Genomic DNA, 21355 nt, shown 5'->3' with positions numbered 1-21355 from the left:
TCTCTTGCTCCGCTTTTTGGTAAAACAACACCACATGCCACAACATAACTTTCTTCCCATGTAGTGACTTATTTTTACTTTCCATCGGCTGTTCCGTCTTTCCCTTCCTCCTCGTCCCTCCATCCTTCCCTTAAGAGCCAAGCGGAGGCTTGAGTAGTAGAGGCCTTACCCAAAGCTAAAGATAGCGCTCCTTAGAACCTTCATCTGTCATTCTGACAGTATTGTAATCAGGCCTAGCAGATCCTGCCTATGGGCCAGACCCGACACGGGGCTTGAGCAGTGCAGAGCCCGCTGGACAGCTGCCAACCCACGGGAGGTGTGCGAGTAAACACAGCATAACCCTCATACTCAGTCTAATGTCAGATCACGGAGGACAAATTTGTCCAACACTGCTGAGAGCTGTTGAATAACACAATTAATTAGCTTTGACTTGTACTCCACTGGTGCCACCAAAGAGAGGGCACTGGCTGTGTGAGTATCACTGTGTCAAAATTATAAGTGAAACAGCAAATTATCTAGTAAGCTTAACTGGTAGTTCATCAAACAAGCTATAAGGATGACAATCATTGACAAACAATGTTTTTCCATTGAATCTATTAAAAATATTTTTTAGTAAATCATCACTCAAACAACCAGATTTGTTTTTTACCTTCAAGAAGAGAACTCAAAGTTTCCAAAAAAAATGTATGTCAGTCTAAATTTTTGTGAAATTTGGATGAAATGATGCAGGAGATATTTAGAGTACCTACATGATGTAATGAAATGGTGCAGTCACAAAAATCAATGAGTTGAAATTTTATTTGGAAATCTGAGTTCATTACTACATGTATGCATGTCATTGTTTATGAATGAGGACGAATGTCCACTATGAGAAATCTTTCACCTTGACATCTAATGTCTTCTGGGGTTCAGTATCGCTACTGTGAGTAATAAATTTAGGCATATATTTAGGTAGTATGACTCCGGTAAGTTGGAAAACCAATCACTTTGGATTCCATGGGAGTATATGCGTAGTGTAAATAGTCAGAGTGAAACAACATCTTAGCCAATGGTGGGATTTCCTAACATTTCCAAACAAGAACCAAGTGTCGTCTGCCAGAGTGAGTGGGATCAGAAACGAATGACACTGGATGATTCAGCAAAGTAGTAAGTATCTCAAGATTATTTTTATGATCTGGCACGTAAATACCTGTTAGAGGGTCATATAGTAGACCCTTGCTTGTACAAATATTGCCTTCTTCGTTCTTCAATGATGAATGTTTGTGTAATGTGTACATGCAAAGGTGGAGGGAGAGAAGAGAGAAAGAGGGAGAGAGGTGGAGATTGCAGGATGTTATCAACATCCTGTCTGTGTGACCTGGTGCTAATGCTCATGTAAGACAGCAATCTACTGGCTGTGGTTATCCCTCTGAGACTGAAAAAAAGAAAACAGAGATCTGTTGTACACACACAAACGCACACACTCTCACACACACACACAGAATTGTAGTGTCATATAATCTAAATACAAAGAAAATGTAAAGTGACATTAATGTAACATTTTGTCTCCTGGATAAATGTTATGCCAAAAACCACAGACCTGTGTAGTTGTGCTGTTATGTTTATTTAAACAACCAGCGTGGGTAAGGGAATGTATTTGTACTGGGATTGAGACTTCATTAGTTTAGCAACACTTCATTAGTTTAGCAACACTAATTTAGGCATTTAGGGGAATGTATTGGCAAAAACGGAAAAGATATTCCTAATTATGTATTCATTAGTGTATAATTAAATGAAACTAAGAATCGCTGTGTTTTTATTAGCTTAAAATGAGTGCTTCATATCTACACAGAGAGCTGGTCCTCTTCCACGGAGCTCACCATGCTGTAGCGCCATGTTTCTACAGTAGCCCTAAATGGACAAATCAAACACTGGCTCTAGTGGTGACCTTTCACATTTTTATGTAACCTTTAGGCCACCGTAGCTTCTCCTACATGCCTGGAAATGGACTGGTAAGGGAAGGGGTATTCACCTGGTTGCAATCTGCAACCACCACCATTTGTCCTTTAAAGAGTCAGTTCATGCAAAACAAAAACAAAAACACAATAACATTTAAACAGTTTGATTTTTGGAGCTCTGGACTGTAGATGTCCATCTCTGAGATCTTTCCTTCACAAAGGAGTTTTATTTTTATTAGTTCTGCTCACAGCACTAAAATGTGCCTTTCCAGAAAGTGGTCTTACTTTAGATAATCAAAAATACTCCAAAAGAACATTAAGTGAATAATTTTCGTGGAACTACTCTCTACTGAAGAAACAGCCCTTATAAAACTGCTGATATTGCGTTCTTGAGGAACTGAGACACTGTTTCCAGAAAGAGATGTTGCTGATGAATTGTTAGCTACTTTAGCGATGCAGCTCTGTGAATTGCAGTGTTGGCTTGGTACTTCAGTTCAGAATGAAACATCTCAACAACTACTTGGTGGATTAAGAGGAAATGTTAAACAAATATTCATGGGTCCTAATTTGGAAGTCCCTTGACTTTTTATTAACAATGTCCAATACTTTGTTTTATGTGCAAATACCTGCAAAACTAAAGACATTCCCATCAGCCCCTGCTGTACTTTGTGTTGAGTGCATTAGCAAATGTTAGCAGGCTAACACGTTGAACTAAAATGATGAACTTGGTAAACATTATACATGCTAAGCATTGTCATTGTGAGCATGTTAATATACTAATATTAGCAATCTTCTCAAAGCACCAACGTGCCAAAGTACTGCATCAAAAAGCTGCTAACATGACTGGGGATTTTTAATCTTGGTAAAATCAAATTTTTCAACACTGCAAGTACTGCAAAGGCTGTTTCACATAAATAAATTATCTCAAAACCTGGAACAATAAAAACAAAACCATCTGCTTGAAAATATGTTTTTTGTAACTAACCACCCCTTTCACAACATAACCTTTAAAGTGACAAGTGATTCTCTTTAGTAAATGCGTGGTAGAGGAGAGGTGAAAAAACACCCATCTTATTCCAAGAAAAGACCTCCACCCTCCACTATCTCACACACTTGCACTGAATAAAAGGTGTAAATAACCAAGAGGATCACTACTCCCCCAGCCAAACAGATGGATGCTCTCACAGTGTATAAGGGTTAGCAGAGTGAAAAAAGTGCAAGAAGAAAAAAGAAAAACATCATGGAAGTATGCATGCAGCCTGAGATAGGAGTCATTTCCTGAGAGAGAGGCAGAGAGAGAGAAAGAGAGGAGACGAGAATAGCTCCAGCTCTCCCAGGAAGTCTGTTAATGTGGGAAAGGTGAGAGCAGAAGGTTGGGTTTAAGGGTTAGTGGTAGGGTTATGGTTATGGGAGTGTGTATGTGCCTGGAGATGCAGTTAGTCTGACTAATGATGGATGGACAGCATAAGAAAGGAAATGTAAGGTGGGGGGGGGGGGGGGGGGGGGGGGGGTTCTTTCTGCTTTTTAAACAGACCTCAACACATAAGGATTTGTTCTTTTGACACCATACGTACATGTGGTTTGTACGCCAAATATAAAATGAGGCATTTAACCACAATTAATTGTATGTGATCTAGTAAATGTCCATCGATGACGGTGTGTGGACAACATTTTCTGGTATCAGACGTAGGCAGAATTCCCAGATGTCCAGGTATCAAGAGCTGGCATCAGTTCGCTCAGAGCTCATCATCTCAAACTGCTCTTTTATTACAGGAAATTGCGAGTGGAATGAGCAACAATCTGTCTCCCTATGACACTTCTTTACTGGAGGAGCCTGTGAAGATAATTTTCCAATGTTGAGGCAATATTTGCTCATCGTAACTTCTTCAAAGGGATAATTAAGAGTTTAAGAGATTAAGTATGAAGACTTTGTTTTAGGTTAAAGTTATAATCATGAGATAACTACTAGAATATGTGTATATGTGTATTTGTATTTGTGTATGTCATACATGTGTGTGTGGTCCTACTGAAATGATAGATGTGTAGAGAGGGAGGAGCTTGAGGCAGGGGGCAGTAAACAGTGAGACATGCATGTAGGAGGTCCGGGTGCAGACTAAAGCCAGAGCTGTCAGGATCCCAGACAGAGATACAGATAGATCCCATCCCTCCACATACTGCCACTTGGTCTACTGCGTGCCATAAACCTTCCCACTACCAGCCAAGTTTAATGACCATCTGACCAGCAGACGATCAATTCACTGTGGTGCTGGGGTCATCAGCAGGCTCCCAGCTGTATCATGCACCAGGATATATTAAAACCAGGCCTCACTCTGTGATGAAGATCACAGCGATGGTGCAATCTTTGCCCTCTGATCAGAGAATTGAAAGAAATATGCTTCTGGAATGAGGAATCAAAATTTTTGTAAGCAGATCATATGACTGGCTTTTGCATCAGAGATCGTTACTGGGTGTGTTTCTCTTGATGAGGTGTACAGTTTATACTGTATATTAGGCTGCTTTAAGTTTTTGCAGAACTCAAACTCTAGCCATGTATGAAGTAACACTAATACAGAGACTTAAAAACTTCAGATGTGATAAATGAAAACTGCAAAACTTCAGAGTAAATGGTTGATGCTGTTCCTATGTGTTGGGGCACATCACAGATACACATATACATGCAGATTTTGTTTTGTTTAATTTAAATAAAAAAGATGGTTGGAGATGGTTTATCCTGAGATCCTCTTACTGCAGAGGATGGTGATGTCTGTAAGCATTGTGATATGTGTGTATGTGCATGAAGGTGGAAGTCACCCCTCTTCTGACCCTCTTTGCGCCCAGGGGTCACACATTGTTCAGGAGGATGCAGACACCCAGGCTGATGAATGACCGCTCAGGCTGTTTCCCTGGGTTCAGCCTTACTCGGGAAATCATAATTCACCCCTGGGAGAGGCTGAAGGCAGACCAGGTCCTCGCTTCTGCTCCGCACTCTTTTTCTCCAGTCCAGGATGCGATGATGATGAGGCTGAGAGCTAAGCTGCCTTGGCTGAGTTTTATGAAGAGGTAGAGTAAATCTTAAGCTACAGCTGTCCCCTCACCAAATCCTGCTGAATTGTACTGCACTGACAACTGATGCCATATATGGTGCAACCCAAAATACAGCTTGTTTTTTCTTCATCACATACTTACACACTCATGTACATTAACACACATTCTTTGTCATTAGAGCGTGTGAAGGCAGAGTGATACACTCAGTGACGCAGAATGTAATTGTGATTCTGTCTGTGAGTTTGAGCTATAAAAGAACTACATCTTCTAAATTTCACACGATTTGGTAAACTTTGTGAGTAGTGTCATTGGCTTATGTTCTCTCAGGACATACGCAGCTACAACCCTTTTTGAGGGTTCAAGGTCAAGTAAGTTTCACCATCTCAATCTGCGACTTCATGCTGTATCTTTGCAGTGTTTTGCAACGCCAAAATATAACTGAAAACCTCTTTCCACGTGAGACAAGAAAAAAGCCCCACTCTCATGAAAACATGCTTGTTTAAACCACAAAAGGTACTCTCACATCCCCAAACTTTGAAGGAACTCTCTCAATTTCATGCTGAAAATAACACTGAAAAACAACTTTTCTCACACAGCCGTGAGGTGGACATGTGGTCAAGTTGGAACTGGTGCTCAGTTCTAAAATCAGTGTAGCATATATAATAAAAAGAACACACCATCTTGGTTATGAGACATGTTGTCCATTACTTTCCTCCACTTTACTACATAATGACATCATGGGTCATTCGGGCTACCTAATGGGTCCAATGACCAAGACAGATGAGTCCTTAGCTCAGTGCACGCCATCACCACCCGCACTCTCTGCCAAGAATTCAATTAGGGTCAGTGAGTAATTGGGTGTAGATGAGGTAGAGATCATTGTTAAGCTCAACGTGGAATGTGTGTGACAGAGAGTGAAGGAGAAAGAAAGAGAATTTTGCCTGTCATTCCTTGAGTGACTCAGTAATAAAAAGAGTTTCCAAACAATCCACATAAACACTCAGGAAGATATCGCTGGAGCCTTCCAGGGCTTGCCCACCATCTGCCTGTGTGGCTCATTAATTAAAGTAAATGGAAAAAGACGGGAAGGCACATTAAATGAATGTAGAGCAGTCTCAGGTTAATAAAAGTTTAAAACATGGTAAAAAGAAAAAGAAAAAGAAAAAGATGAAGAAAATAAAAAAATTAAAACATTTTTTTTTAAAAAACATGATAAAAAAAATCCCAAAATTCTACACATGCATTTTTGGGGAGAAATACCAAAGTCATAAAACACAGATGATTCTACCTTCAAAATCCTAGTATAGGATTAGTAATAGTATAGGAATCCTATGTATAAATGCAATGACTTTAATGCTAAACCATAATTAGTTTCGTTATCAGCATGCAGTGGTTTTATGTGAAGACTGGTTTCCAGATAAGATCAGACTTCAATATCCTCCATAAGACCACAACCTTAGTTAATGTGTGCACCTCCCCCAATGACTTTCCCTTAATAATCTCCATTGAGACTCTTAACTCTCTTTTGACAGCAACAATCTCTCGCCTTATCTATTTTTTCCTGTTTGCTTTTCCTTTGTACTCAACTGTAATTGTTGAAATAACAACAGACATGACTGACAGAGATGATCACAGTAGTTGAAAAGGCAGCAACACTGCATAAACACGACATAAGCTTCTCTTACAATACAGCCACACTAAAGCTATAAAATATGTGCTTGTTGCAGACAATGTCACAGAATCACTGTGATTTCTTTCATATTCTTGAGCTACATGTATAAATGTTATGATCATAGTTACAATCATGATTTAAAAAAATTTTGTGCAACATATTCTGCAGGGAAATTGCATGGAAATATCTATAATTGTGGTGGTCACGTGTATGACCTCTCTTAGTTTTAAATGTAGCAGAAATAACAAATAAACAATTTGCCTAGAGAGCTTACAGACAGATACAATCTGCTTTTCCTGATGGAATCACTTTAGAAAATGAGGGAATGGAATTGACTGTAGTGTGCATCAAGATGAGCAACACTGCCAAGTAGAGCCAGAACCTGTTCGTTATCAGTTGCAGCAAAGGCAGCATTTGGAAAAGAAAATATGAACACAAGTTTTGGCAGACCTAAAGTGTAGTTTCCATCCAAACTCACCTTATTAAGACACTGGATACCACAGATTTTACACGTTATTCAATGGTAATCTCAAAGTCCATGAGAATACTGAAACAAAATTGGGAAAGTTACAGGTGTAGATATACAAAGGACATCCAAGAGGTGATTGTAAAGAACATTAATAAGAAATAGTTCAGTATTAATTGAATTAAGGCTTTTGTGATTACATGTGGCTTATTCCAGGGCATAGTGCTTTACCATAACCTTTAACCAACATGTATGCAACAAAATGTAACTGTGTAAAAAAGCTTTGTCTTTGTAATGCCACTAGATGGCAATACAAAGCTGTAGTAGATTGGTGTGGTATTTTCCAAGTTACTGGCCTTTCATTCAGTGCTAAAAGCAAAAACACAATGAAAAGAAAATTAGAAATAATATTACAAACTAAATCTTTTTAAGCAATACCTCATCTACTAACAATAAGCTATTTCCTCTTTTTCACAAGTTTCACTATTTCCTTCTCATGCTTTTGAGCGCTCTTATGACATGACCCTTGCTTTTTGCCCTAAGTTACATAAGTAGGATTTTCCCCTGTGCGCTCTCCATTGATGTGAGCTGTAAACTGTGCAAACCATCATGGTTAACTAGCCATACCGGATCTGCTTCAGTGATTGTCAGGACTGGTACCTCTTCTGTCCTTCGAGGGGGCACGGCAGAGCACACTATCATGCAAATCTTGTGATAAAAATACATTCAAACCCCTCATCGGGTTGCTGCTTTTACACATGCAAATTGTTCATAATTTCTCCTGTCTGCTAGATTTTCTCTTAGGTTTCCCTCCAACAATCCTAATATTTTTATGTACATTTTTATAAGTGCTTCATGTTCATCATTGTGTAACCTATAAATCTATGGTGACACAGTAGGTCTACTATAATTACCAAATGACACTCAAAAAATAAAATAAATAAGCTGTATGTATTATATTAGTTGCGCATTAACAGGTAATTCCACCTCACTCATGTGATGATCATGTTTGGATTTTGGCATTTCAAAGGGGGAAGTATGTACTGCCACTGTACTTTCTATTAAGGCATGTGGCTCACAGGCTCCTTCAGCTGTACTGGAACCATTTTAGAGCAACTTTAAATAATCTCCATCCCAGCAGCACCTGTTGTCTGGCCAGTGTGTGGCTTCTTGCTCAGAAAAAGGTTGTGTAATCAATGTGACTTATACAGTCGGTTTAACGGTATTGTTGGAAACAAGGTTCCAAACCACAAAGATTTTGTTGCTCAATCAATTAACAACCACAAATCATACAAAAAAGCAAACTAAAACATGTTTTAAGGCCCAAAAAATAATAATGTCTACAAAATGTCTCAGTGTAAATATGCTTGTGTTAGCCCTTTTGTGTGTAACCAACAACAAAATCATGAAACATGAGTAATTTTGTTGGAAAGTGTAAGTATTTTTTAGCAAGTGATGAGTATTTTGCCCCAAAATATTGATGTCAGTTTTCAATATATGTTGAGACAGCAGTAATTCTGTTTCTCAGGTATCTGTCTGTTGCCTCACAGCTATCACCTTTCTGGCTACCCACATCCCGTCACTTCAGTGCTTTGCATGCACACACACACACACATACAGTGAGCACTAGGCTGTGAGGTGTCGATACAGCTCTCAAGCTCCCCGGCACAGGTTCCCCAGGGACTGTTACCCCACCCTGGTCTTCCCCTCCACTTCAACATCCATCACCTTCTTTTTCTTTTGATAAGTTTTGTTTTACTTGAACTTGAAACAGAAGTACACCATGCATTGATGTTAGTAATAAACAACTTATCGGTATTTCTGTGCTAATAGTCTACACACTGCACCAAAGGTGTTTTGTGTCTGAGTTAAACCATCTTAAAGGATCCATCTGTAAATTCCCTCATTGTAGATTGTAGAAGTTTAAAATTTTTTTTTATCACATTTCTCTATACTGCAAAACTCACACAGTTGTCTTTACCATTATGTAGCTCAGCACAGCAGTTAATCACACACTTAAACTTTCATCCATATTTCAGAACCAACTCTTGTACCAGAACAGTGACAACATTTGCCTTCCAGCAAGAAAACTTTGTTCTCATTGCACAGTGACCTACAAACTCAAACAACAGGTGGTATTATAACATGGATCACAATTATCTTTGAAGTATCTTTTATTCATTTGCTTTATTTATTTGACAAAAACGAAGATATCATTACAACAAAGAGAAAGTAATTATTTCTTTATTGCATAGATTGTGCTACCTTTCACTATATATCAGAGAAATTAATCAGAAATGCTGCAGTATGCAGAAGCAAATAGTGCAAAAAATGAAACTACAGTAATGCAAAAAAAAAAAACTATACATATTCGCAACATGCATAAAATAGCTACAGATATATATAACGGAAAACCCTGTCTTCTGCATTTGACCACAAGTTCTCATCCTAATCACAACCTATGTTCTCTTTACATGTGAAAGAATCTTTTTGCAGCCTGAGCCGTCCTGGCAATCCTCTGTAGATCTTTCCAGACATCAAGCATTCATTGTGTCAAAGAGGGACATCTGATCATTCAGATCATGCGGCTAGTGATCATAAACTTTCCACCTCCAAGAGGAAAATAATTCCTCTTTGGGGCTGAGGAATGGAGAGTAAGGTGGATGGACAGGTGACACTGTCCTGGGATGGGCCTGAAAACCACTCTGTGACTAGGAGAGAAACAGTAAAACACCATATGGTCCCATACAGTTATCAGAATGTAGCATGTAATTTAGAGTAATTTTGTGCTGATTATTGGGCTTTGAAGGTAAATTTAACAGTTTCTAAAATGGTATGGAAATGTGCAAAAATGGGCTGTAAATAAGCAGAGCTTTGGTGGCATTTTAGTTTCATTTCATGCATTTTGAAAGAGATGATGGTCGACATTTTCAATCAAAGCAATGAAGTGACAGCTTCATCCAGACTCACTGCTGTAGTGCTGACTGTGTGAATAGTTTTGCAAAAGTGAGCTAAGTACAGAAAAAGAAGAACAACTTTGAGTTATGTGTTTCCTCTGATCTAAAACTTTCATGTCAGTGAAAAAGTGTTTCCAAACATTTAATGCAATTCTCACCACAACAAGGTGAATTCCCATCCCATTCATGTTTCACTCCCATAAGCCAAAGCTTGAATTGTCTAAATCTTTTCTGCAGTGGGTCTGTATATTGAATGTTCCTCTTTTTAGGGGAGAAGTTGTGTGCTGGATCATCTTCCTGGGCTCCTTCCTGTGTTGCCTGTCCAGAGAGAGATCAGGCGGTCAGGGATCACTCTAGTCAGAGTGCACCAACCAGGACACAAGCTAATGAACTTTTTAGTTGTCCCTTCCCTGGCTGATGTAGATGCATTGTGGCCAGTTTCCTGTCTGAAAAGTAACCTTTAATCCAGGCCTGTGGTCACTTTAGATGTTGTACTAATAGAGTTTACATGTATGTTATTATTTATTATATTACTTTACCTATTTACTGATGTGACCCAAATCCAAAGATCAGTCATATATAAGTCACTGAAATTAAAACTATCTCAGAAAAATGTCTACAAAAATAACCTTTTTGCTTTTGAGGCCCTGACCACCAGCTAATCACATGTTTGAAACTGTAAGACTATGAACACTGAGGGAAGGCAGATTGATGTTGATGTTATGATATTTTTAAACTGATGGCAGGTTACAATAAATGACTTTCCCGTAAATCAGCAAACTTCCTTCTCTTCATTTTTACATGTCAAATCCTTCCTGCCACGTCACACAATTTCCCATTTTTGCGTATTTCTATAAACTTATCTTGTTGCCTTCAAAATGGATGTTGATTGAAGATTTAAAGTAGTCGTATGTTAATTTCTGTCAGTTTGTACAGCTCTTTAGCCAACAAAATGAACCCTGCGGGAGACCTCCTTAGGTGCGAGGCCACAGGGACCTCTGGCTTGGAGGACATGAACTGATACTGATTAGAGGATATGATCCTTGATGAGTGGCTACCATGGTGTGTGTGCATGTGTGTACACAACATGTGTGGTTAGGTGGCTTTCTCCCTGCGTCCCAGGATGTGGGCTCCCCGTCCACCTGTGTCTCCACTGACAGCGTCTTCAGTGCTCTTCCAGTTCCTCTCTGGATGCCTATTCTCATCTCAGCCGCACTGATTCTAAACCAGCATGCTCCCCAGAGACACCACCAACGCCTTCAACACCATTGCTTGCATAACACAACCTGCTCAGGGTAAATCACAATTTCCCACCAGATATTTTGTCTTATTCACCTGGGACTGTCTTATTCACCATTTATTGATGAGGTCTATAATTATAGTCATTATAACCATTAAATGGTTGAAGACATTTTTTAGATTTACAAAATGCTGCATATATAAATGAATATACTGTATATATGTGTGTGTGCTTAATGAATGTATTTTTGGCAGGACCACAACAGCGGGGCCAGCCCTATAATCACAAATACCCATGACTGACTGACTGATCATAACTCCACCATTGGTCAGCTGAATGCCATGTGACAGAGTACAATGGTCCCCATCGGCCGTAGCTCTTTCAAAATAAATTGGCACAAACAGGTTCTATTAGGGGGCATTTACAGCCTACAGGATATAAACGTTGTACATGGCTGGATTGTGTATGGGTGCAAACAGTGGACTTAAGGCTACACTTCTTATTACTAGTGGAATAGTGCTTCCAGTTCACTGAGCCTCGCCTCCGTTTCAGCAATAAACTGCTTTCATTACATGTACCATAATTACTAAAGGTAGCAGAGGAATAACTGAACACACAGAGAAAGAGAGAGCAGGAGAGAGGGAGGGAGAGAGACAAGCCATCGGTAACTGCTAAGCTAAAGAAACTAGCAGATCTGAATAGCATGTAAAGAACAGAAACACTAGCAACCGAAAATGAGACAATATGCTTACTGTGCGTCAGCACAACAATAAACATTTTCTGTTCAAGATAATCTATATAGAAAGATAATCTGTTGCTTCTAACTGTCTCTCTGAGTGATCATTTTACAAGTAAATATAGCTGAAATCATGGCACAGTTTTTGTCTTTAATTCATGTGTTTGGGGATTTTGTCAGACGATGACATGGTTTTAAAATCAGGATTTTAGCAGTGCAGTGAAATGGTTTGTACATTAACATGTGGTCTTAATGGGCTGTGTTTCAGTCACTATTTCTAACTTGTTCCATTGCCTGACAACAGAAACAGAGAAACATGTAAATAAGGACAGCTTTATTGGGAATTCAGCTGTATTAAAATACTGCATATGAGTGCACAGTGAGTAAGAGAGAAGAAACCAGATGAAGACATGATGTCAGTTAAAGGTATTCCACACCAGTTTTCAAATGTCCTCAGTAACATTGACTATATTCAGTCCTCCAATATACTAGGTTTTAACCTAGTCTTGTTTATGACAACTTGATGATTCATGTTAGATTCCAGCTGATACATGCAATGGAAAATAACAACAGCATAAATGAAAGGCCAGTGCTGAGCATAAAGCCAAACCCTTGAAAGGACTGAGGAGTCAGCATTATAGACAAATCAGGAAACCAAAAAAAAAAAAAAAAAAGACAAGAAGGCAAAGTAATTCCTTTTAATCTATTGGGAAAAGCTTTCAATTTGCAGTTATTCCTCTTTTGCTTAATTTCCTTGAAGCGCTGATTTTCGCGAAACACATGCTGCTTCCTTTAAGTTTGTACTGTAGAGCAATAGATTTAAATGTTATGGGGCAGATGACCATGGTTACGAATGTTGGCAACATCAGTTCTGTTTGTCACTTGTCGCTAATGGTTTATTGTGGGAAGCCTCAGACGCCACAAAGAGATGTTGCAATACAAAGAGAACCACATTGCAGACATTGAAAATGTGAGCAGAAAAAGGGACTCTGTTAGCAGAAATTCACACAAGCAAGTGCATCCTTCTCCTCTTGTCATACTTCCCGCAGAGGTGGGAAAAAAATCAAATCTTGAATTTAAGTAAAAGTGCAAATACCATAACACCACATTTTGTTTAAAAGTGATACTCAAAATCCAAAAGTAAAAGTATAAAAGCGTTTCCAAGAAACTGAGCATCAGAAGTAAAAGTACTCTTTCTGAAAAATGGTTCTTCCTCCATCGCCATCCCCGGGTTTTACTTTACAGTTTTTACTGTCTCTTCCCACCAACTGCAACCTGCACCTCCTGACTGACCGGGACTTAACCCTATCATAGCTAGAGATCATGGCATTAAACTCTAAGAAATATAGTCCTCTGGTCTAACTACATCATATTTTGCTGTCTTGCTGAAAATCTGGGCTCATCCCATGTTATTTGTGTAAAACGTGTCTATCTGGAGGTGCTAGGTGAATATTGTGGAGTACAAATTACAATATTTTCTGTTGTAATAGAAATAGGGTAGATGTTTATAGTCTCCCACCATGGAAATACACAAGGGAAGTAATAGCAGAGGTTTTGAGTCACCATAAGGTTGGCTGTTTAAGGATAAGGCTGGTGTTATTCCATATGTTTGTTATTGTCAAAACATTATAAACAAAGGCCAAACCCAACAATATGTTAGCCCATCTCTAAATAATTTCTGGCTTCCCTATTGTATCTGTGGTTTTCAGCACAGAGGCCAGTCGTACCTTCAAAAGACTTCAATCCTCAAAAACTAGTATCTAAAATACACTTACAGTTTTCAAAAAGGTTAAATTGTTTACTAAGATAGCTGGACACTGTAGATTTTTGCAAACATTACACATTTAAACATCACTCAGGGCGGCCCGGTAGTCGAGTGGTTAGGGCGCATACCATTTGGGCACAAAGACGCTCTTAGCAGGCGGGCACCGGTTCGACTCCCCATTGGTCCGATTCTTTCCTGCATGTCATTCCCCTCTCTACCCCCTTTCCTGTCAGTCTCCACTGAACTATAATAAAGGCATAAAAGCCCAAAAAATAATAACTTTAAACATCACTCAAACAGGAGTAACAACAAACTGAACTTATGGCACAGAGAAATAAGACATAAGACACCGGCAATGCTTGTTAATAGGAACAGTTCATTGTTGGTTTTGATTTTGTCATGGGATTTGTTGATGATAAGAAAAATATGAAATCAAGACACTTGTCCTTTAAGTGCATAACTCTGACTCTCTGTGACGTCTGGAACATCCCTCTGTCTGATTATGTAGATAAAACATTGGTAAAAACATTTGTCAAAAAAAATCACACACATTTACAGGAGCAAGGACGCAGGCCGCATACCAGTACATCTAAACTAAATAACACATGTGAATCTCATTTGTTTAATCGTTACAAAAGCTTAAAGCCAAAAATTCACTTTAGAGGTGCTTGTACAGTGGATTGATTTTGTTACCTTTGGACAGACCCAGGGCAGTTGTTTCTCCCTGTTTCCAAGCTTTGTGCTAAGCTAAGCTAATAGTTGCTGGCTGTAGCTATTTGGGATATCAGCATGGGAATGGCACAGATTTTCTCATCTAACTCTTGGCAAGAAAGCTTCTCATTGAATAAGTTAGCACCAAAACAATTCAAATTTTTTATCTGTGTTTGTGCCTCTAAAACAATCTTTATTCTAAGGTTTCAGGACTTTTGATATTTTTTCAACCCTGAATCCAGATATTGTACATGCCTGTAATTCCACATTCACACAACACAGTAATTATATCCCTGATTACATGGTATAATGCTGTATGTGTATCATAAATACATTATGTTCATCCAGTCTTAGACATGTTATTTGGGGGGATGGGGGTAGAGACAGTTTCCTGTGACAGTTTTTGAAGTAAGTTCCTGTTCTGTGGAACTTAGACAGAACTCCCCTATATAGATAACCACACACACATTCAAATACACACGCATACCTACTACGCAAAAACAGACACAATATTCCACCTGTGGTTTTATTCAGTGAACCATTCATTAAGTATTCTAATTTAAGTGAAAGATTTTATCCAGAGCTTTCATATGAAGAGCACATGACCTCTTTCACAATGTGATCTTTGTATGAGTCATTAAAGCATATTTTGTCAAAAGAAACAAACTGACTGACCTGCCCAACCCAACCTCCTAAAAATTCTGTTTATATAGAACTTATTTGTCACATCTGGGGATACAAGAGGTGTTACTTTAACTTAAAGGGGCTTATAATGTGTTTGTTATGTCATGTTTATTTTTGTGTCTGTATGCATTTTTTTTTTTTTTTTTTTGGCATTTATTTTGGCACTTTTTTGTTAATAATATTTATTTTGTATTCAACCTTTAAGCTTTCAGGCAGTTTTCAAATCCAAACCTTTTCTCAGTTTGGATTTCACATTAGAGCAGTGATATATGTACAGTATGAGAGCATTTATAATGGCCATTAGAAAACCATGTCTCTTGTAATCAGGAACTGAAACTGTTTCTTTGTGTTGTGTTTGTTTGTGTGTGTGTGTGTGCGTGTGTGTTTGTGTGCATGTGTGTGTGTGTGTGTGTGTGTTTGTGTGCATGTGTGTATGTGTGTGTGCATGTGCGCACACGCGCGTGTGTGTGTCTACAAACTGCTTAAGTCCAAACATGTTGTACCCGCTTCCCTGCCAATATTGCCATCATGCACTGAGTTTGACGTGCGAGATGACACTGTCATCTACCCCTGGTTTTTGATGACCAACTGTATGAGACAATTATGATGAAGAAGGGATAAAGAAGCAGAAGATGAAAGGATGCCATTGTCTCACTCTGACTCATTTAATCATCTGGGACCAGCTAGTCTTGTCTTTTCTCCTTTGTCTGTTACTCACCAGAGATATGATAAGGGCCTTGTCTGTCAGTTTCCCTATCTTAGGTGGCCTAGATCCTTCTTTTAGTTTCATGCAGCATTTTGATTTCATCATTCCTAAGCTGGAGTAATAAACAGAATGTGTCCATATTAAATGACACTCTCAGTAGTGGAGGAGTTCCCTGTAAACTGCAAAGTGTTTTGTTGTTACCACTGAGATGACAAAATCACTGAGTACCTTTTTAAGATTTTGCTTTAGTAATTCCTCATTGTCCGAGATAATATGATAATATGTCCAGAATAATGTGAAATTTGCTTTAACCTCTTCTTCAACCTCACAGAAATTTGTATTTTGTGCAGCCAAGCGTTGTTCAAACCACAAGAGCTATATTATATATAGCTAATCAACATGCTATATCTACCAAGATTCTTAATGCTGGACTAAATTATGGGGACATGTTGATGAAATTATGCATAAGGTATTTAGAACTTTCTATTTGGTTTAACAGTGCAGGCATTAAAACAGTACTGTAGATTTGAATGTTTCATCCATCAAGCGTGATATAAAGTCACTCAAGCACAGAAACAAGTAGACAGAAAATATGCTGAAAACACTGTGCAGAATTACTTGTTTTTAAATGTTATTTCCCATCTAATTTGCACCAGTGTTCGGTATTTAAGTACAGCTTTGCAATCAAGTTGCAGGGGCTTGCATGAGGATGATAATTCACCACAAATATCTGGTTTACTTTCGTTGTTGTCGGAGTTGTTATCCTTGTGTGGCTATGCTGTTACACCATAAGTGGAAAGCACTGTTCTACACCTGATTTTAATACTATATAGATGACTTGAGTGATTGAAATGACTGCCTGTCAAAATTCCAAAAAGCCTTTAGTATGCTTTAGAAAATTGTTGAGAGCAATTTAATAATAATTCAACACTTAAAATCAATTAATATAAAAATATGGATATATCAAGACAAGCACATGTATCTTTAAGTGTAAACATAGTTTTATTAGAAAGTTTATAAAAAATTATGACATAAAGGTCAAGTAAAACTGATAGTAAAACCTATCTGTAATATAATGCCACATTGCATTTAAATTCCATGCAGTCTTTATCAACTCATGTAAAGATTTATTATTTACTGTAAAAATACAAAAATATCTGAGAAAATTTCTATTTGTTCTGTTCAAATGGTTATCACATAAGGAAGTGACTCAAGTGCAAAAACAACAACATAGAAGATGATGCATGTTGTACTAAACTGCAGTTGTGAGAACTAAATTGCCTAAATTGTCATACCATAAAGAGTTGGAGTTATAGTATTTAGAAATATGAAAGATTTGTTAATAAAGTCACCAGTTCTGTGTCATTTCTGAAAATAAAATACTTTTTCACAATGTCTTGTAATAATAAAGCAGAGGTTACACAGTTTGTGTTAGCACTATACATAAATGAGTACAAACATGACTTAATATACAACTATTAGTGACATCCCAATTTTGCACTATAGCCTCATTGCTCTTTCTTATCTTTATGTCTCCACTGAGACTGTTAATTATTTAAAAACAGTCCAAACCAATTGTGATAATGGCTTTTATGTGAATTCATCTTGTCAGTGTATGTCAGGAAAATAAGGAATGTCCCTAATATGTTGTACATTTTGTCTTGTACTCGCTGAAGAGCTCACAGTTCAGGCAGTGATAGGCATGTTGTCCCTGTAGCAGGCTGACCTCTGGGGTCCAGTGTAGCTGCACAGGTCCTGGTAGATGCGGGCCATCTGGTCACTGGCCACAGCATCAGACATATCCAGGTTTGGGTTGTTGCAGTAAGGCTGGGAGCGGCGCATGTTCACTGCCTCCAGCAGGTGCTGGCAGTTCACCATAGTGATCTGCCAAAGGGAGAGGACACAGAAACAGGTGTTTTTATTTATAGTGATGTCGTTTTCTGCCTCAGCAAAGTGGCAAGACCCCAGTCTCAAGCTGAAAAACACAGATATTTATGTTTCTCAATCAGCCAAATGTCCGAGTGAGATACATTACAACTTGACTGGTCTTACCTGCACAATGACCAGTTTGCTCTTGGCATTGTTGAGATCATGGAGCTCCTCTCCAAAACACAGAGTCACTGTCGGATCAGGCGCAGGAAACTGACCCTCCTGGTACAGCTGTAGAGCTGGAACAGAAAAAGTATGTGAACAGCTGTTTAGACAATGTAAATTATTAATCCTACATCATCATTTTGCTTGATTTAATCATTGATAAGAAATGTATGTGTTTTGCATTGATTTTGACTCCATTGAGCTTCCAAATACTTGGCTTACCTTGAAGAAACCTTCCTGTGTCAAAAATCTTCACTACAGCATCCCTCTCAAGTTTACAAGGCATGGGGCTGTATTGTGAGCCCACTTCTCCCAGCCCACTCCAGAAGACACGGCTCTGGCACAGCCTTTTGATGAAGATGCCCTCTTGGTTAGCACGGACCAACACACCTCTCTCTAGGTGGCCCAGCAATTTGCGCGTAACATGGCGCTGGCGGTCAAACTCGATGAGCTCAGCAGGGGGAAAATGAACACTCTGCATGCTCTCTGAACTGTAGAGGGTGCTACGACCCAGGTGCTGTTGTGGGGAAATCCTGCAGCCTTCTGGATGAGTAACCAGTGTGTTCTGCATCAGCTTTCCTCCATAGTAGAAATTTATCATCATTTGGGAGAAAGCTGGAGAGGAGAACATGTAAAGTGCAAAGGTTATAAAAATAATGATATAAAGTATGTACACTACAGGTTATACTCCATTTGTTCCATTATCAATAGCAATGCTTAACCATAGACCTGATGTTATTATGATATAAAAAAAAATACCTGAGCCTGATGGCAAAGGGTCCTGATGCAGTGGGAAAGCTGTGAATTACAGGAGGAAGGCAATTTTTAACACAGTGGACATGACCACAGTGTCATGTCATTATTTTGCTGCATCATCAAAAATTCATTAGCACAATCTCCCAAAGAAATAATCAACTTAGTCAGCAAAGTTCAACAGGATGTTAGTCAATACTTCCATTGCAGAATTCAACAGACAAGCAAATAACCTCTATTTAGCACCCACAGCTGTCACTGAGTTTTCCACTGTGGTTATTCGCAAAGACATTAAAGCCAATCTCATGAAGATGAAACTAACAGTCTTGCTTGAGAGATGAGACAAAAGGCAGAGATGCCCAGACAAACATAGAACAACAACACTGACAGAGCTGTGAATAGCTGTATTTAATGAGTGGGTAGAAAAGTTTTCTTACCATTGATGCTGCCTTGGGACCAATATTCTGGACTGGCCTGGATGCTACAGCCTTCTTCCTGCAAAATACAACGATACAATATGTTGTTGTCAGCAAAGCACCTTTGTGCACTTCATAAACATGAAGATCAAGCGGGAGGGTGTGTATGCACTGCGCAGCAAGTGTTGGAGGAGGCAGCAGAGTGTGGTCAGAGAAAAAAATGTAACACAAAAGCTAAGTGACAATAAAAGTGAAGTGCATCTAGAAACAGATATGACAGCAGGCAGCAGGAGAGAGGTGAGAGATAAAGTGTATGGTTTACAATGAGAAGCAGTCTCACCTCTTTAATGAGCTCTTCTATTTCTGTAGGGCTGCAGTCAGTGATATCACCAGAGCTGGTGGTAGCTGTCATGGCCATCATTGAGTTTTTTCCATCTGTGGGCGAAATAATAGTACATTGTGATTTTTTTCATGGTACAAACAGTGGTTTTACCTGCTGCACTGTCTTGATGATTCATAGGGAATGCAGGGGTTTTCTTCTGCAACATGCATTATCTAATGATAATTTACAGTGCAGCAATATGCCTTATGTCTGTTAAAGGTCATCAGTGCTGGTTTTGAAGACATCAGTCGTTCAAATCTCAAAGAAGACTACAATAGAGACACAAAAGCCACAATAACACAAACTCACGCTTCTGTTCTTCTTCGGGCACAATGCGGTAAACTTTATAGGGTTCAGAGATGTCCAGCTGCGACCTTTCCGTCACCTCCTCAAAGTCAGGACTTTTATTTAGCGCACAGCGGAGTCTGGTCTTCCATGTGGCAGGCTCAGCCTTGTCCCCCTCCTTAAACTTGCCTTTAAACACAGCCCAGGCCTGTGGAGGGAAAGACTAAACATTAACTATGGTATTATAAAATACTGTAAACACTTCAAAAAATAAACTTGAAGCTGGTCCTCTTTTTCAAATGTCCTTACAAGAAAGAAAGAAAGAAAGCAAGCAAGAAAAGAACCAGCCTTGAAGAAGCGCAGGCCAGTCATATCCACCACGATTTATTAACAAGGTTTTGGTTTTACCTGCAGCGCCTCGCAAAACCAAAACTCCATCTACACTAATCTACACTAATCTACACTAATCTACACTAATCTCTCCATGGGACTACACAAGAGTGCTGCCAAACCTTAAAAATGGACGCGTCTACTTCTTGGTTGTAATCCTGTTTCCCTGCGTGTTTCCATGGGATTCGGAACATGGTGCGGCTTTCATCCTCCCACAGCAGCCCAGAGTACTGACCACTCTGGATCTGCTCCATCAGCCACTGCTTCAGTCTCCGACCTCCCGAGTTTGACATCTTGATGTTTTTGGATTTGTTAGCTTGTACCTAAATGACGAGGAGATAATTCAATAGTATACAAAATATCACTACTTACTTTTAAGATATATTTTTTAAGATAATATAATAATTAATTAATTAAATTATTTATATAAAAGTAGAAGCACTTACAGTTTGGTAAGGAGCTGAGCTTTTGGCTCTGTGTGTGTTATCCTGAGAGGCTGACTGACTTCTTACTGTAAGATTTATTCAAGTGAGCTATGACAGGCACACACGCATCCAGTTTAATGCGCTCCGTGTTATGAATGAAATAGCTGCCCCATTCTGACCAATGAGTGCGTTCGAGCGTCAGTAGGCCGGCCCATTGCGGAAGCGTTGTTCTCCTAACTGTTCGCATTTACAAGAAATGGCCTGACACAAGAGATGGTTGTAAAGTCGCTGCCCACGCCGCGGAGACGTGGCGCGCCGAATAAACCCGGAGAGTCACAAGTTACCCTGGGCTGTGGGGGATTTCTGAGCTCCACACTAGAGTAGCGCGTCCCTTCCACACCCACTCAGCCTCATGACAAACCTACGCGTTACTGTACAGGTAGAGCAGCCTGCTGTGTCCACGATGTGACGACGGTTGATTCCCGTTGACCAAGCCCTCCGGGACATGATACTTGCCTATTATCAAACAGACAAATATTATTATGAAAGAGGAAAATACCTTGGTAGGAGGATTATAAGTAAAAGTCATTATGGTGAATAATAGGCTATTCTATGTTTGGATTAAAAGGGGATTTACAGTGGACTAAGTAAATGTTACTTTTTTTTTTCCCATATTCGTGGTTGTTATCAG

The 21355-nt window shown here is 39.1% G+C and overlaps 1 protein-coding gene and 1 long non-coding RNA gene across 2 annotated transcripts; one reads left to right on the top strand and one right to left on the bottom strand.

The window, feature by feature from the left end:
- The first annotated feature begins 1085 nt into the window (after nucleotides 1–1085).
- Nucleotides 1086–10829, top strand: LOC139628446 (uncharacterized). Its single transcript, XR_011692781.1, has 3 exons — nucleotides 1086–1146; nucleotides 4776–4997; nucleotides 10347–10829. It is a non-coding gene; the product is annotated as an uncharacterized lncRNA (long non-coding RNA).
- A 6073-nt stretch (nucleotides 10830–16902) lies between these two features.
- irf8 (interferon regulatory factor 8) lies at nucleotides 16903–20810 on the bottom strand. Its single transcript, XM_071489910.1, has 9 exons — nucleotides 20686–20810; nucleotides 20362–20562; nucleotides 19874–20057; nucleotides 19523–19617; nucleotides 19204–19261; nucleotides 18773–18811; nucleotides 18236–18628; nucleotides 17972–18087; nucleotides 16903–17803 (listed from the first exon to the last, which is right to left on the bottom strand). The coding sequence occupies exons 2-9, from the start codon at nucleotides 20530–20532 to the stop codon at nucleotides 17606–17608; spliced, it is 1254 nt and encodes a 417-aa protein (XP_071346011.1). The 5' UTR covers nucleotides 20533–20562; nucleotides 20686–20810; the 3' UTR covers nucleotides 16903–17605.
- Between the last annotated feature and the right edge of the window lie 545 nt (nucleotides 20811–21355).

Source organism: Trachinotus anak, unplaced genomic scaffold (genome assembly GCF_046630095.1).
Source record: "Trachinotus anak isolate AG129_WGS33_773 ecotype Australia unplaced genomic scaffold, CSIRO_AGI_Tana_v1 ptg000011l, whole genome shotgun sequence".
Lineage (NCBI taxonomy): Eukaryota > Metazoa > Chordata > Actinopteri > Carangiformes > Carangidae > Trachinotus > Trachinotus anak.
This window is presented reverse-complemented; position numbering and strand designations above follow the sequence as displayed.